General features: G+C 44.1%; 1 protein-coding gene across 1 annotated transcript; it reads right to left on the minus strand.

Moving 5' to 3' along the window:
- Positions 1 to 401: 401 nt before the first annotated feature.
- On the minus strand, positions 402 to 14,964 carry RBX1 (ring-box 1). Its single transcript, XM_059401934.1, has 5 exons — positions 14,843 to 14,964; positions 12,838 to 12,916; positions 7,102 to 7,172; positions 3,782 to 3,867; positions 402 to 591 (listed from the first exon to the last, which is right to left on the minus strand). The coding sequence occupies exons 1-5, from the start codon at positions 14,918 to 14,920 to the stop codon at positions 579 to 581; spliced, it is 327 nt and encodes a 108-aa protein (XP_059257917.1). The 5' UTR covers positions 14,921 to 14,964; the 3' UTR covers positions 402 to 578.
- Positions 14,965 to 15,275: the final 311 nt, after the last annotated feature.

A 15,275-nucleotide genomic window follows, 5' to 3' on the forward strand; every position in this document is an offset into this window, starting at 1 on the left:
TGAGTTCATAAATTCTTCTTTTGCCAGCCAAAATTACATATTAGATTTTTTTCAGGTTTATTTTTCTAAACCAAGAAGAGAAAGCAACATATCATACACGGTCAAGGTTAACATTCGTATAGTGGTTTTACAGTTTACAAAGCTTCTTTCTGTGCACATATGATGCCATTTAGTTCTTAGGAGCCGTTCTATAGGGGCAAGGGCGGGGCAGAGACGACTTGCCTGAGACCGCCATCGGTGACCAGGCTGTGGACCAGGATTCCTCGTGACCAAGCGATGTGCTCACAGGACAACTCTGCTCCAATGAACAAACATCTCACTTTCGAAAGAAAGCCCTCCAACCTAGGAAGCGGGGATCCTTTATCTATGTTCACTTTTTCACATACACAAGAGACAGCATCTGTTCTAGAATCCAACTGGATTTTATTTGACACAGAATACAATATGGCTGCGGGAATAGCAAACTAAAAAGACAAAGCAGAAAAGACATGGTTCTATCTAATTTATAATTAAGTAACAGGAGGGCAAGTCATTAAATGAATAACAGAACAGCTGAGCTCGATGGAAGAATTCTCTCTCTAGTGCCCGTACCTGAAAGACAAAGTACATTATTTCATTAATTTCTTAGTAATTTCCTGCTTTCGACTACAGAACCTGCTAGAACACAGGAGCAAGTGGAAGGAAAACTTTTAAAACATGTGAGTGCAAGTGTGCTCCCAGACTGGGTTGACACGAGGTTTTGCTCCTTTTATTTTATCCTTCACATTTTACCTTCTACCTTCTTCTTGGTGGGAGTCCCTCCATGGGCCTCCACTACACCCACCTGACCCTCCTTCCGGTTAGCGGACACATGTGCGCAGTACTGGAAGGCGAGAGGGAAAAGTAAGAACCAGGGGCTGCGACTGGGAGCCGCTCCGGTGGCTCCAGTCCGCGTCTCAGACACCCTCTGAGCTCAGCCTCCCCATCCCACTGCAGCGTGTTTTCACTCAGATCTGCTACTCAGGCAAACACAGGAATAGTCACTAAAAGGCCTGAATTTCAAAATCTATCACCAGGTCCAATTTCCACCCTGATTCCATTCAGCACTAAGAAAGAGAACTGTAGAGAAATAAGGTATGGATTTCAGGTGGTTTCGGACTTCCCCAAAAGCCAAAGTTTGGCTCTAATAAGAGTATAAAAACAAACCAGGCCGGGAAAGTTCTTTCACATATAAATGGGCTTCTTGAACAAATATCCTTCTATTATTTTACTCAATCTTCTGTTCAGTTCTTTATGGACCGTTATCCTCTGAGTAAAGGAGGTGTCAAATACTTATATAACAAAGTACAACACAGAACATAATAATGGGTGGAAACCAGGGCACCTGAACTCTGGGTCATGCTTTCAATCATCCCAAAGGACTACTGGATGTTTTAAACACTTCTCATATGAAATCATGAAATCTACTTGAATATCGTCTACCAAAAAAGTTGTGCCGAATTCCACACAGAGTAAGAGCCCCAGTGTTTGTAAGTGTACTGGAGAGAAAGCCAGACGTTGTCTATCAGATTGAAGGATGCCCATGATTTGTTCCTTCGGAATCTGTTTTCCCAATGCGTAGTCGAGCCCTGCCTGACAAGGCCACTGGTGGGACATGGTGGTGATGTCAAAGCCCAACACGAGGGATTCTTCATACCCTCTACTTCCTAGGCTCAGTCCAGGGAATATTTAATGGGCAACATGGCGCAATTTGGGTCCAAAACAGAACCTGGAGCCTGCTTCAGGGCAGAGCCAATTACAAAGGCCTCCTGAGAATGCAGAAAAGTGTTTTGCCTTGATATGTGTGACTTCATGGTTCTACTCAGAACTCGAGCTCCTGAGGATGGGGAAGGGCCGTCTCCCGTGTTTTCATATCTTACACATTAGGTAGCACACACTTTGCTGAATGAAGCACCGTGGTAGTTAAAAGTTAAAACACTGAGGGCGCCTGGGTGGCTCAGTGGGTTAAGCCGCTGCCTTCGGCTCAGGTCATGATCTCAGGGTCCTGGGATCGAGTCCCGCATCGGGCTCTCTGCTCAGCAGGGAGCCTGCTTCCTCCTCTCCTCCTCTCTCTCTCTCTGCCTGCCTCTCTGCCTACTTGTGATCTCTCTCTGTCAAATAAATAAAAATAAAATCTTTAAAAAAAAATTAAAAAATAAAAATAAATAAATAAATAAATAAATAAAGGTCTTTCCTTCTTTAAAAAAAAAAAAAGAAATGAACATGCAGTCAGTAAGACTTCCAAAATTCTTTACCAAATAAATAACCAAGTGTAAAAGCAAAATAACTGTACCAATATGGGATTTCTCAACATTTAACAAAGAACCCCATCTTTTGGTTTTTAAACTTCATTATATCCTATTAATCAAAACTCATATTTAAATAAAACCCCCTTCTCATAAAAAATTTGATAAAGCAAATGATCAATAATTCAACAGCAACAAAACATAGCATTTCACAGGGAAAGCAGCATCAAAATGTATGAAAAGTAGCCAATCTTACTCAAAATTCAAAAAATGCAGTTGGATACTGGTTTTCAACTATCAGAGCAGCTGAGATGGAGAAGTTTGATAATAGAGCCTTAGCAGGAAATGCAGAAAGGGGCCTTCTGCTGCACTGTTTAGAGGGGGTATAAATTATAATACATTCTTATAAAGGAAAATCTGACTTTAATCAAAAATAAAAAGGTACACACTCTTCACTCAGAAGTTCCTCCTTTAGGAACTACTGCTACAAATATACCTGCACATATTCACAAAGATTCATGTATAGGGATGGTCATCCTTACACACTATTTTTAAGTGAAAAATCTGAAACCCAAAATCTATCAATTAAATAAATTATGGTACATCAACATAAAAACTACTCTTCAACTATCAGAAAGGAGGTCCTCGGATATATATGAAAAAAAAACTCCAAAATGTATGAAATGAAAAAGCAAGGTGAATTACTATGTTGAATGCTCATATTTATGTTAAAATTACATACACATATATACCCATGTACATGCAAGCATGTTTCGGAGCTAGTCAGGAGGTACTGAGAACTTGTGGTCACCTCTGGGACTGAGATCAGGAGACTACGATGGGACACTAAATTTTTTGGGTCTGCCCTCTTGACTATCTGGATTTTTAAAAAATTTACCATGTCACGTTTTATTTATATAATACTAGTAATTTAGTTGAGAGAGCCACAAATACCATATCGGAGTTAATCAGAATGAGAGAGAACCATGAAGCAGAATAGGTAAATAAAATTCAACCCCAAACAAAGATACTTGACCTTGGTTAGCCCCTGGAGCCTTATTATGGTTATGATTCTGGAAATAATGACCAGTTTGCAGATTCTCCTATTTTCTACTTTCACAGACCCTGAGAGGTGGGACTCACAGATGAGCGCTTGTTTTAATAATTAAAAGTCTGGGGCGCCTGGGTGGCTCAGTGGGTTAAGCCGCTGCCTTCGGCTCAGGTCATGATCTCAGGGTCCTGGGATCGAGCCCCGCATCGGGCTCTCTGCTCAGCGGGGAGCCTGCTTCCCTCTCTCTCTCTCTCTGTCTGCCTCTCTGTCTACTTGTGATCTCTCTCTGTCAAATAAATAAATAAAATCTAAAAAAAAAAAAAAAAATTAAAAGTCTGTTTGTAAAACAAGGTATGCTCCCTGTCTCCCATCTTCTCAGACTCTGCACCCTCCAGCTTGAGGTGACTCGGGGATGGCACGGCCCACAGAGCCCCGTCTTACAACGTCAGAACAGCCAGACACCTACTTTTGGAATTCCCACTCTCTGTTGTCCAACGGACACACCTGCCGTGTTTTGAGCCAGCGAGAGATGCAGTGGAAGTGAAAAGCATGCTGGAAGAGAAGACACATTTCATTAAAGATCATTCCGCAGCCATCTACTGACGGTCTGTCTCGAGGGCAGCAGCCTGGTGACACACAGGGGACCAGCGAACAAGGGGAGACAACAATGAGAGGCAAAAGGTCAACAACCCCTTACGCCTTGGTCAGGTACAGGACACTCCCACTGAAACACCTGTTAGAAGCGCAACCACCACGAGAAGAAATCATTCGGGAAGCACCATATATGCTACAGCGGTGCCTTTTCTCCCCTCCCTTAAGGGAAGATGGAATGTGGCTTCCTGGTGCTCTTGGGCCCGTAAGGGGAGGCTTCTACTTTCCTGTACTTTCCTTGGACACATGCCAGGAGGCCCTTGATCACAGGCAGATTTCAAACTTCCCCATTCTTGGTCCCCAACTGCCCCTCCCCCACCTTGGAGAACGGGAACCCCGGGAGCAGTGACTTCTCCTGCCACCGCCAAGACGGGCACTTCCCCAATCTCCCCGCACCCAGCTCAGCTCTGTTCAAAAGACCTTCTTTCCAGATTTGTTCAAAGGTGCACCAATATTAAAACAGCTCAGTACCTGGTAAGCCTTTAAGGGGTGAGGCACTTTCTCTTAAAAAGGAATGAGATTAAAAAAACTAGGGAAAAAGGAAGCATCGTGATGTACAAACCACACACAAGCAGCAGAAAAGATGATCAAACGACTTATTTCATGATCAAGGCAAGAAATAAAATGGCCAGAGTACCCAGAAGGCTGGTAACTGATGGGGAGCTAGGAGATGGCTTTCAGATTTGGGCAAAAGGAAAATCTGTGGGAGTTTTTTGGTGTGAGTGAATGACACGCAGGTGCTAATCACAATACCTCTGTGACAGACATTTACTCTAGCAACTGCTCACGGGAGCGGAGAATTAAGACAGCAGCTACAAGCGCTCCCCTCATCATATCTGAGAGGGGTGGGGCCCAGGTGGGGACAGGGGAGAAATGCTGGCTGCCCAGCAGAATAATGAAAGCTTCTGCAAGCCTGATTTAATAACAGACTCAAAGTCTGGTCAGCAGGCCCTACCAAAACATGCGGGGACCTTCGAGAAGAGTCACTGAGTGGATTACCATCACGGGCACTGTCTTGATAAAGACAGAGACAGAATTTGGTAATCGGGAGTGGAATCCACAGCTAGGACACTGTGGATGGTCCACAGGACAGGTACTCGCCCAGGGTGAGAGCTTTAGATCCCTTTCACGCAACTCGTTGACTCTCCTACAACTCACTGTGAAAGAGAGGAAAAAAAACTTCTAGAAAGCAGAAAGTGAGGCCTTTTTTTCCTCAATCACCAGGTAGTAGGGACAGGCTCCCCTAAGGGTATTCAGGACGCCTTTCTTCACTGCCCCCCACCCCCATTAGACCCCTGCAGCAGTACAGGGTCCTTATGCATCCCAACTACCTCGGAAGATGGAGGGAAAGGGGGCTGCAAGTAAGGATGCAGAGCAGGTGCCAGCATCCCTGAAGCAGCCTGGTCCCAACTTTCCGCCTGTTAATAACCGGCGGTCGGCTGAGGGCTGTACCCAGCAGTCTCAAGTACACTGCCTAGTGCTTACAGCTCACAGAGGGTGCGAACTCCTATCACCTAACCGGAGCCTCAGAGCAAGCCTGGTGAGAAATCACGACAGGTATCATTACCTTCCTTTTGCAGACAGGAAACTGAAACTCCGACAAATCAAGGGACTTGTCTAACTCATGGGGCGGGCAAGAAGACCCAGAACTAGAAGCCGGCGCTGGTCCAAGGGCTTCTGCCACCCCAGGCCAGCTCCTCTTTATGGTAGGCTCCCGGAGCTAGTCTCGCCTTAGCCAAACTTAGGGGAAGTTCACTTCCTTTGCCCTCCACCAAAAGATAACTTGACCCTTGGTATATGCTGGATGTCAGGCAGGGCAAAGAGCCCAGTATATTTTATTTCTTTATCCCCACAAACAACAAATCCAACTAGGCCAATACCGGCTGGGCCAGGCTACTGGGAAACCACTCATAGGGCCCTGACAGAATTAAGAAGGTGCGGGACAGGCACGGGTAGGACAGAGCCTCAGCCTGCCGGGCCTCAGTACTGATATGTGCTCAGTAACCAACCCCCCCCCCACAAAGTGGTTACTTATTTATATTTAACAAACAAACACTTATGTTTCCTGTGTGCTAGGATAAAATCGTTTCATCCTGATTATAACTCTGTGCAGTCTACATGAGGGAAGCCAGGGTTAGGGATGTCAAACATCCCTAACTTGCTAAGTCACTTAGCAAGTAAGTCAAAGACAGGGAATGATGGTCTGACTCCAGAGCCTCTTAGGCCTGGGCTACGCTGGGGGCTGCGGGTCCTCTTTCCCCTTGGCACAGGAGGACAGGACAATTTTAGCTCCTCTAACTGGGACTATATGGCTACAGAGATGAATTTTTAACACATGCTAGAAATACCATATTTGATGTTGTTATCCTTCACAGCTGTCACGCCGTTGTACATTCAGTCCAACGATGCTGGACAAAACATTTCTGGCATGAGCCAGGATTTAAAAAAAAAATCCTAACTTAGTACATTTGCCACACTTTAGAACACACACACACACACGGGCCCTTGAACACCCAATTTATTTGCCAAACTTAGTTCCACAAGGCAAATTTAGCCCTAAAAAAAGATCTGTTAAGAAGGTAAAGATGTGGGCGCCTGGGTGGCTCAGTGGGTTAAGCCGCTGCCTTCGGCCCAGGTCATGATCTCAGGGTCCTGGGATCGAGTCCCACATCGGGCTCTCTGCTCAGCAGGGGGCCTGCTTCCCTTCCTCTCTCTCTGTGATCTCTTCCCTTCCTCTCTCCTACTGTGATCTCTCTGTCAAATAAATAAATAAAATCTTAAAAAAAAAAAAAAAAAAAAAAAAAAAAAAGAAGGTAAAGATGTCCACCAACAGGAGAATATTCCAAGGACTGCCACAGGCCCTGCGGGCAATTCCCAAAGATGAATCCCCAAGTGTTGCTAAAAGTCATTCTTCTTTATAATTAAGACAAAATGGTGCCCGTATAATAACTAGTAATTTTTAACCTATCACAGGTGAACAGTACAAAGATTTAAAATCTTTTTTACTATTTGTATACCTTTTGGGAGAAAGGTGGGCTAGTCATTTTTTTTTCCTAGTTATTTTCAAGACTGGCAAAGCAGGAAAAGTGGTAATATGTTTACAAGCCATGCTGATAGGGAAAGATGTTTCCTTACGTTACAGACTCCCCATGCAACAGTGCACTCTTCAGAAGTAGCGGACGCCTGGTTAGCTTGACATTCTATGCCTGTGGGAACAAGAGCAACAAGATCACTGGACCTCACGCACCCCACCTGCACGGTATCACAAGCACAGGATTTGGGCACAGGTAGGGGTAAGGGTGGTGCAAACCTGGACAAAATCTCAAGTGGTTCATTAGTCACCATTGTTTTTTCATGAGTGTAGGAAGGGGTGAAGCGCAGAAGGCAGAGATGTGACTTATCCGTTTGCTTTGTAACGATTTCCTCTCCTTGGTCACAGAGTGATGAAGGAAAAGGCACATTTTTAGTTCTGAACATAAACTGACCTGTCCAAACCGCAGTGATTTCTCCTAGTCTGGCTCATCTAGTAAATTCTTAAAGCTACCCCGTAACTCTTACTGTTCTGAGAAATGGCATCTTCTCCCTGTTTTGGGCAAATGCTGCCTCTGAGGTCTTTCCAACAGTATGGCCTCGCTGGGTAACAAGCTCCAGCCCCTCGAGGGGTCAGGCACACACACAAGAACTGGGACAGACGCAAAATAAAAGAGGTGAAGAGGCCTGTGGCACACTTGAGCGCATGCTCTCTGTGAAAGCACCAAAACTCAAACATCTTTAAAACACCGTCAAACAAAGCCAATCTGTTCGGCCAATGGGCTAGAGACTTGGGGCCCACCAACTGGTGATGCGTACTACCCAAGGTGATGTTGTCTTGTGAACAGAGCACATTATGGCAAATATATCCAAGTATTAATTTCACAGAGGGGGAAGAGAGAGGAATTAAAATAGAATACAAATCTGACTGAGGTCAAGAACTGATGAGTAAAGCTCTACTGGGGATAATTCTTCAAGGAACAAGAATTACTAATGTCTAATTTGCTTTCTCTGAAGGTGGTAACTAAATGGAGTCTCTCATTTGAAGAATAAAAAGTTTCGGGAAAGACTAAAAATAGACAATTACTTCAAACTTCCATAGGAGAGAAACAGAAAGACTGTAGGCAAATAGTGCTGAGACTTGAATGGGTCTGTCTGGTCTTGGGGGAAATTATACACCATAAGGGTTTTTTCCATCCTTCAAAAAAACTATGAAAGGCAAAGGATCTGAAATCACAAAACTTCCTTTTGCTACCAGATCCACACTACAAAGAGAGTAACAGTTCTCCTTCTGATAGGAATGGAGAGTCCAGAGTCTATGCAGTATATGCAAGGATTTACTGGAGTTGTGACTGCACTACCATTTTCAAAAGTAGGGAAAGTAAAATCTGATGACCTTCAAGTTGGATTCTCTCAGATGAGTACAATATATCATGAAATTAGTTAATTAAGAGACACAATTATTGTTGAAATAAATAACGACTGTTTCAAGGTACATGATCATGTTTAAATTTTTCTAGGTCAAGGTACTTTTAAGGGACTCTTTCTGTACCAAGTGCAAAGTAGGCTCTCAGTACCTGAATAAGCAAACAAAACCACTTCTACCAACAGAGACACTGGGGGCCAAATATATACGCATTCTTTACCTGGTAATTCTTAACAAAGAACAAAAATGTATAGGAAGGATAAGACTGCAATCTACAAAGCCATGAAAGAAAGGACATGGCATGAAAAATTATTAAATATGAGTGTAAAATGTTTTCAAATAGAAAATTTTCTTGAGGGGCGCCTGGGTGGCTCAGTGGGTTAAGCCGCTGCCTTCGGCTCAGGTCATGATCTCAGGGTCCTGGGATCGAGTCCCGCATCGGGCTCTCTGCTCAGCAGGAAGCCTGCTTCCCTCTCTCTCTCTCTGCCTGCCTCTCAGTCTACTTGTGATTTCTCTCTGTCAAATAAATAAATAAAGTCTTTAAAAAAAAAAATTCTTGAGCTGTTGGTGCAGGCAGTTGAGTCGTTCATTTAAACAGGGAAAGTTAACTATTCACTGTCAACCTAGAGCAGCCAAAACAAAGCAGCACATAATGGGTTCCTGTCATACCCCTGCAAAGGCAGAGGCTTAGTGCATGCGGTACATAGTCTGGGGACTTTTAAACTTCAATATAAGAGCATTACCAGGGCGCCTGGGTGGCTCAGTGGGTTAAGCTTCTGCCTTCGGCTCAGGTCATGATCTCAGGGTCCTGGACTCGAGCCCTGCATCGGGTTATCTGCTCCGCAGGGAGCCTGCCTCCCCCTCCCCCTCTGCCTACCTCTCTGCCTACTTGTGATCTCTGTCAAATAGATAAATAAAAAATCTTAAAAAAAAGAAACAAAAAAAAAGCACTGAGCATTACCACCAAAGGTCTGCTAAAGAAGCAATGGTTTCACCTTGGAAGCTGATGGGTTTCACACTTTTGAAACAGGGATGGACATGTGGTTTAGGAAAAGGCTAACTTCTCATGGGCAAAGGGTGTCTCGATGCCCTCTAAGACTACCTGAGATAATGGAGAAAACCTAGATTATGTGTTTCAGCAACTCTTAACAACAACAAAGAAATGGGGCAATATACAATAAATATGAAGCTAGAAGAGGGCATGTAGTGTTAATTTTGACTCAAAAGAGGATGTCTTCAGACCAAGAAAGCTTTACAGAAGAGTCCGACTTGGGCACAGCCATAATCACTGTTATTTATTTAGGGCTATGTACATAATTATTCATTTAATGCCAGACCAGAATTTATTAGAAAATGGCCATTGCTAAATCAAGATTCTTATTTTCAGCTTTGACAAAAAGTCTTTTTACAGGAATCATAGTCCATTTATTTTTTTAATGGAAGGCAAGCCCAGTTATGGCAACCAGACTTCTCTGTAGTGTCTGTGATAAACAAAAAGGTATGTTTCTTAAGGGTAAAAATTTGATCTCAGTCACTGTTTTATACTGGTGCCTAGCAAAATGCCCAGGATGTGAGCATTCATTGAATAAAAGACAAGACTTGAGAACAGACTCTTAATTATAGAGAACAATTTGATGGTTATCAGAGGGGAGGAGGATGAGGAGATGGGTTAAACAGGTGATGGAGGTTAAGGAATGCACTTGTCACAATGAGCACCCGGTAGTGTATGGAAGTTAGTCACTACTGTGTTGTATGCCTGGAACTAATATAACGATGCATGTTAACTAGAATTAAAGTAAAACCTTAAGGGATGCCTGGGTGGCTCAGCGGATTAACCTCTGCCTTTGGCTCAGGTCATGGTCTCGGGATCCTGGGATCGATCCCCACATCGGGCTCTGTGCTCAGCAGGGTGTCTGCTTCCCCCCTCTCTCTACCTGCCTCTCTGCCTACTTGTGATCTCTGTCAAATAAATAAATAAAACCTTTAAAAATAAAATAAAACCTTAAGAAATAATTTTTTAAAGAAGAACAAACTTCTGAATTAAAATTTTGAAAAGACATGACTTGAAAATACTTTCATAACTTTTTGTTACAAGATTTCAATATTCTGGGATGCCTGGCTAGCTCAGTCAGTAGAGCATGAGGCTCTTGATCTCAGGGATGTGAGTTCAAGCCCCACACCGGGGCCTACTTAAAAAAAAAAAAAATTCAATATTCTACTACTTCATCTAACATTTGAAATATATGATAAAGTAGGTAGATATCTAACTGAAGACCTACATTGATCCCTCAAGTGTTCAACTCTAAGATAAAGTATCAATGGCCTTTGTTTGTTGTGGTCCTCCCAAGAAGTACATCCTCTTGAATCCAGAGAGACACAAAATGACTTAAATAACTTAAAAAACCCAAACTAGGGTTATTTGGAATCATTAACTATTTACAGAAGAGAGACCCAAGGAAATAAAATTTGCTTTGGGCACAACTCCTTACGAAAATGCAGAGCAACAAAATTGGCACGCGTGTAATCAGAACCCCACCCAAACACATTTAAAACTGGGCATATGTTTTTCCGTGATGGATCCCTTCTATCTATACTAAACATGATGGTAGCCGCTGTCGGCTCTGACTGTCGCGTGAAAAGGTAAACAGGGTCAAAATTCAAACCACGGACAGCAAACTACCAACGCATATTTGATTGGTGCTTTCCAAGTTGCAATAATCAGACTATTCCCCTATCTTGTATTTTTATTATTCATTGAGCAAGTGTTTAGTGAGAACCTCTTACATACTGGACACTATGCTAGATGCTGGGAAGAGAGCAGTAAACAACATACATATGATAGAGAACGAACTAAATTAAATACTATAAAGGCAACCATGGGAGGTCTTGAGAATGTTTAACAGAACTGTCACAGCCTGTGTGTATGTTAAGTATGGGCAGGGAACACATGTCTGAGCTAGTTCAAGATGAGATCTAAAGACCAACTATGGGTTAGTTCCACACCTCTCCATAAAGTCACCACTAGCCTCATGTAGCTACTGAACACTTGAAATGCGAGTAGTCTGAATTGAGATGTGCTGTAAGCGTAAAATACACTTCAAAGACTTACTACCAAAAAGAAAATGTAGAATATTTCACTTTAAAATATTATTTACAGGGCGCCTGGGTGGCTCAGTCGTTAAGGGTCTGCCTTCGGCTCAGGTCATGATCCCAGGGTCCTGGGATCGAGCCCCGCTCTGGGCTCCCTAATCGGCAAGGAGCCTACTTCTCCCTCTCCCGCTCCCCTTGCTTGTGTTCCTTCTCTCACTGCACCTCTCTCTGTCAAATAAATAAAATAAAATCTTAAAAATAAATAAAAAGTAAGATATTATTTACATGTTAAAATGAAATTTTTTTGGATATAGCAGGATAAATAAAATGCAAATCACCTATTTCTTTTTACTGTAATGTGGGTACCAGAAAATTTTAAATTATGTATGTGCTTGCACTTGTGGCTCATATTCAGATCAGACAGTAGTGGGTTAGGGCAAAGGTAGTGGAGAGAAGAGGAAGAATATTGCACACCAAGGGAACAGGATGTAAAAAGGCTCTAAAAAAGAGCATGGACAACTCAGGAAAGGAAAGAAAGCCAAAAAACCTATCAGAGTGAGTGGGAGAGTGTTGCAAGATGAAGCTGGAGAGGCAAGGGAGTGATTTTCAAAATAAGTGTCTACAAATCCAACTCTAGAAAGCTGAAATTTCTTCCCCTTATATCTCATCTCTGTAAGAAACCATTTTAGTACCTGGATTTAAAAAGTAACCTCAACTATTACTGGTATGATCAACACATTTGCCCCTATTACTAGAAGGATCCTGAGTCCGTCAACCGCTATCAAATCCACCATGTACTGGCTACTACACGTGATGGAATCTGTAGATTTAAATGAAATTTCTTCACTGCAATTAGCTGTCTATTTCAATGTTGGCAGCGATGTCCTCTTAACTTTGGGGCTAACACTGAAATTCCTTACTTCGTTGGCTTCTTTTCTTTATAAATCTTGCCAAGCAAAAACTAGCTTTGGTGGAATATTTTAGCTCAAAGTTTATTTTTTTCCTTTCACTATTTTTGCCTTTGAGTCTGGGTATGAGATGGGAAATATAGAGGAATAATCAACAGTGCCTCTGTGTCCACAACTCATTCTAAATGTGTGCTTGCCATCTTTAGATTGAGTAGATTTATTCTGAGAAATGAGTGTGCCTCCAGGATATCATTAAATCTACTCTATTTCAAACACACCAGCGGACTAGAGGCAGAAGACACCAAGTGTTCTGACTAGGCTGTGTATCTCCTTGGGAAGAAGAAATTTGCTCACATCAGGATAGCCACAATCTCTGGAACCTTCTCAACTTCCTCCCATGCTCCTCCAGTTACTTACAAAGATCCATAATGTGGTTCCTGCAGATGGCACAGTTATCAACCACAATATCCCAGGCCCAGAGGGCTACTGCATTCCACTGCAAAGAGAAAAAGGGGGAACAATGCACTCTCCTTGTAATACAGGCACGCACACACTCTAGGATTTCATGCTGCAGCTGCAGTTATCATCTCGTTGGCCACAAGGATCACCAAACATAAGAGTTTGGGGATATTACATTACTCTTATTTATTTTACAAGAAGACAACAGAAGGCCTCACGTGTGCTCACCAGTTCTTTAAACAGTTGAGTATGTGAACACAAATTAATGGATTGTCTTTATTTTCTCCCACAGCTTACAATAATTTAGTCAACCATACCAATGTAAGAAAATCAGGAATAATTCTTAAGTGCCTATTTTAGGTTTAATAAGCACAAACTTGAATTTCTGTACAGGTTCCCCAGAAGGGCTCAATTTCTGCACAGAAAAGTATCTGCTCTTTAAGGCAGCTTTCAAAGAATGAGCCTGGAGGTGAAAGCTAGGAACAGAAGAACTATGATGATGATTGGATCATAAAAATGGGTAATCGTGGGATAAGCTGGATAACCAATTACCCAGCGTGTGAGTCCACAGAGCAAGGTCATGACTTAAATCTTACAAGATTATTTCACAACAAACTCTACAATTCACCAGAATTTTGGTTAGTTCCTACCATCAAATAAACTGCTGTTCTCAACTTTCACATGCTCAGACTCTCATTTAGTTTAAGATAATTCCAATTAAGTGTTTATCTAAAAGCAGCATTTAAGCAATTTAACCTTCTGGCTTCTGCAATTATAAATATTCCCATACTCCCTTTTCCTCCACTAATCTGGTGCTACTTCCCAAACCTTCACCTCTTTCAAACCCAATTCTCAGAGCCTAGTTCAACTTCTTCAGCACTTTTCACCCGAAAGCTTCAACTGGAAGGAAAAAAACAAAACAAAACAAAAAAATCTTTTTCTTTTCTTCAATATGGCTGCTGCCTTGTAACTGAGCATGCAGTGTCCACAATGAAACACCAAAAAAGCAATAGCAGGGGGAATATTGTCGGTGTTTAGCCAGATATTCAAGTAATAACATTTCCCCTATTTCAGAGTCTTCATTTGGAAGAGATTTATTTGATACTATACGGGAATCGGCACTTTTCTCCCACACTGTTGGCAAACCACTATAAGGCATTTCATGCAAAAAGACACGTTCAACATTTTTGCTTTCCCACTTTCACCAGGTCGTTCGCCACTAGTACTCAACCCTTCCTAAATGACACAAGGCTTGGGCTCGTATTTTCTTTTTAACAAATTCCATCACTGGGGGGGAGGGGGAACAGAGGGATTTAGATAGGACCACAGAACTGTGGCGGCTGTGTGACAAACCAACAGACCTCTCAGAAAAGCCTATAGAGTTGTTACTCTGGAGACACTTTAACTCGGCGGGGACGAGGACTAGAGAGAGGGCTAAGGGAGGCCTTGATTAGGCGAGGACCGAATTAGGGTCCCTCAATAAGTGGGACCCCGGGCTTCGGGAAGAGGCGGGGCAAGGAGATCACCAGCCAGGCTCCTCGGAAGCCTCCACTGCGGTAGGAACTCAGGTCCCGGCTTTCGCCGCACTGCCCCCATCCTCCACCCACTGCATCGTTCCGACTCCCCCTTCCATCCACCCCACCCACTCCTCCCCACCCCTCCACCACTCCAGTGACAGCTCAGGCGCTTGGCTCTCCCAGCCGAGTTGCATCCCCGCGTATTGCAATAAGCGCCTCTGTGATTGGCCCCTCAGACTCCAAGCGAAACCAATACTGCCATTGGCAGTGGGCCCCAGTCACGCCGATCAACTCTAAGACCCGCCCCCTAGTTTCCTTTCCTGGTACCCGGTCCCAGGAACGCCCTGAAATGAAGCCCTTTCCTCCGCGCCTCGGTCATCCTCGGGCCTGCCAGCCAGATCCGCGCCTCTCTACCTTCCCTGAGGAAGGCGCTGGCGAGACCCAACCTTTTTCACTTCAAAGCGCTTCTTGCCCGCGCCGCTGTTGGTGCCGCTCGGGGTATCCACATCCATCGCTGCCGCCATTTTGGAAACACACGGTCTGTCGTCCGGCCACTGCGCCTGCGCACCAGCGCACGCCTCCCTCCCCTTCCCTCCCCGGCACCTCCTCCCGCACCCCGCCCCCTACTGGCGCGCGAGGGGCAGGTGGGGGGCGGAGCACGTAGCCACGCCTCTTAAAGGCGCTGGTGCAGGTCCCTCCCTCCCCGCCCCCCCACCTCCTGGCCCCGGCGTCGGCCGGGGAAGAGGCGGTGGCCGGGGCGGGGCCGGGCGGGGCCTAGCCGACGTGATCGAGCCGGGTGGAAACGCTCGAAAGACTCCCTCTCGCCTCCTCCCCCGGGAAGCCCCCGGCCGCGCTCCCTCTGCTGGGGCGGCGGCTGCT

The sequence above is a fragment of the Mustela nigripes genome, chromosome 6, assembly GCF_022355385.1.
Source record: "Mustela nigripes isolate SB6536 chromosome 6, MUSNIG.SB6536, whole genome shotgun sequence".
NCBI lineage: Eukaryota > Metazoa > Chordata > Mammalia > Carnivora > Mustelidae > Mustela > Mustela nigripes.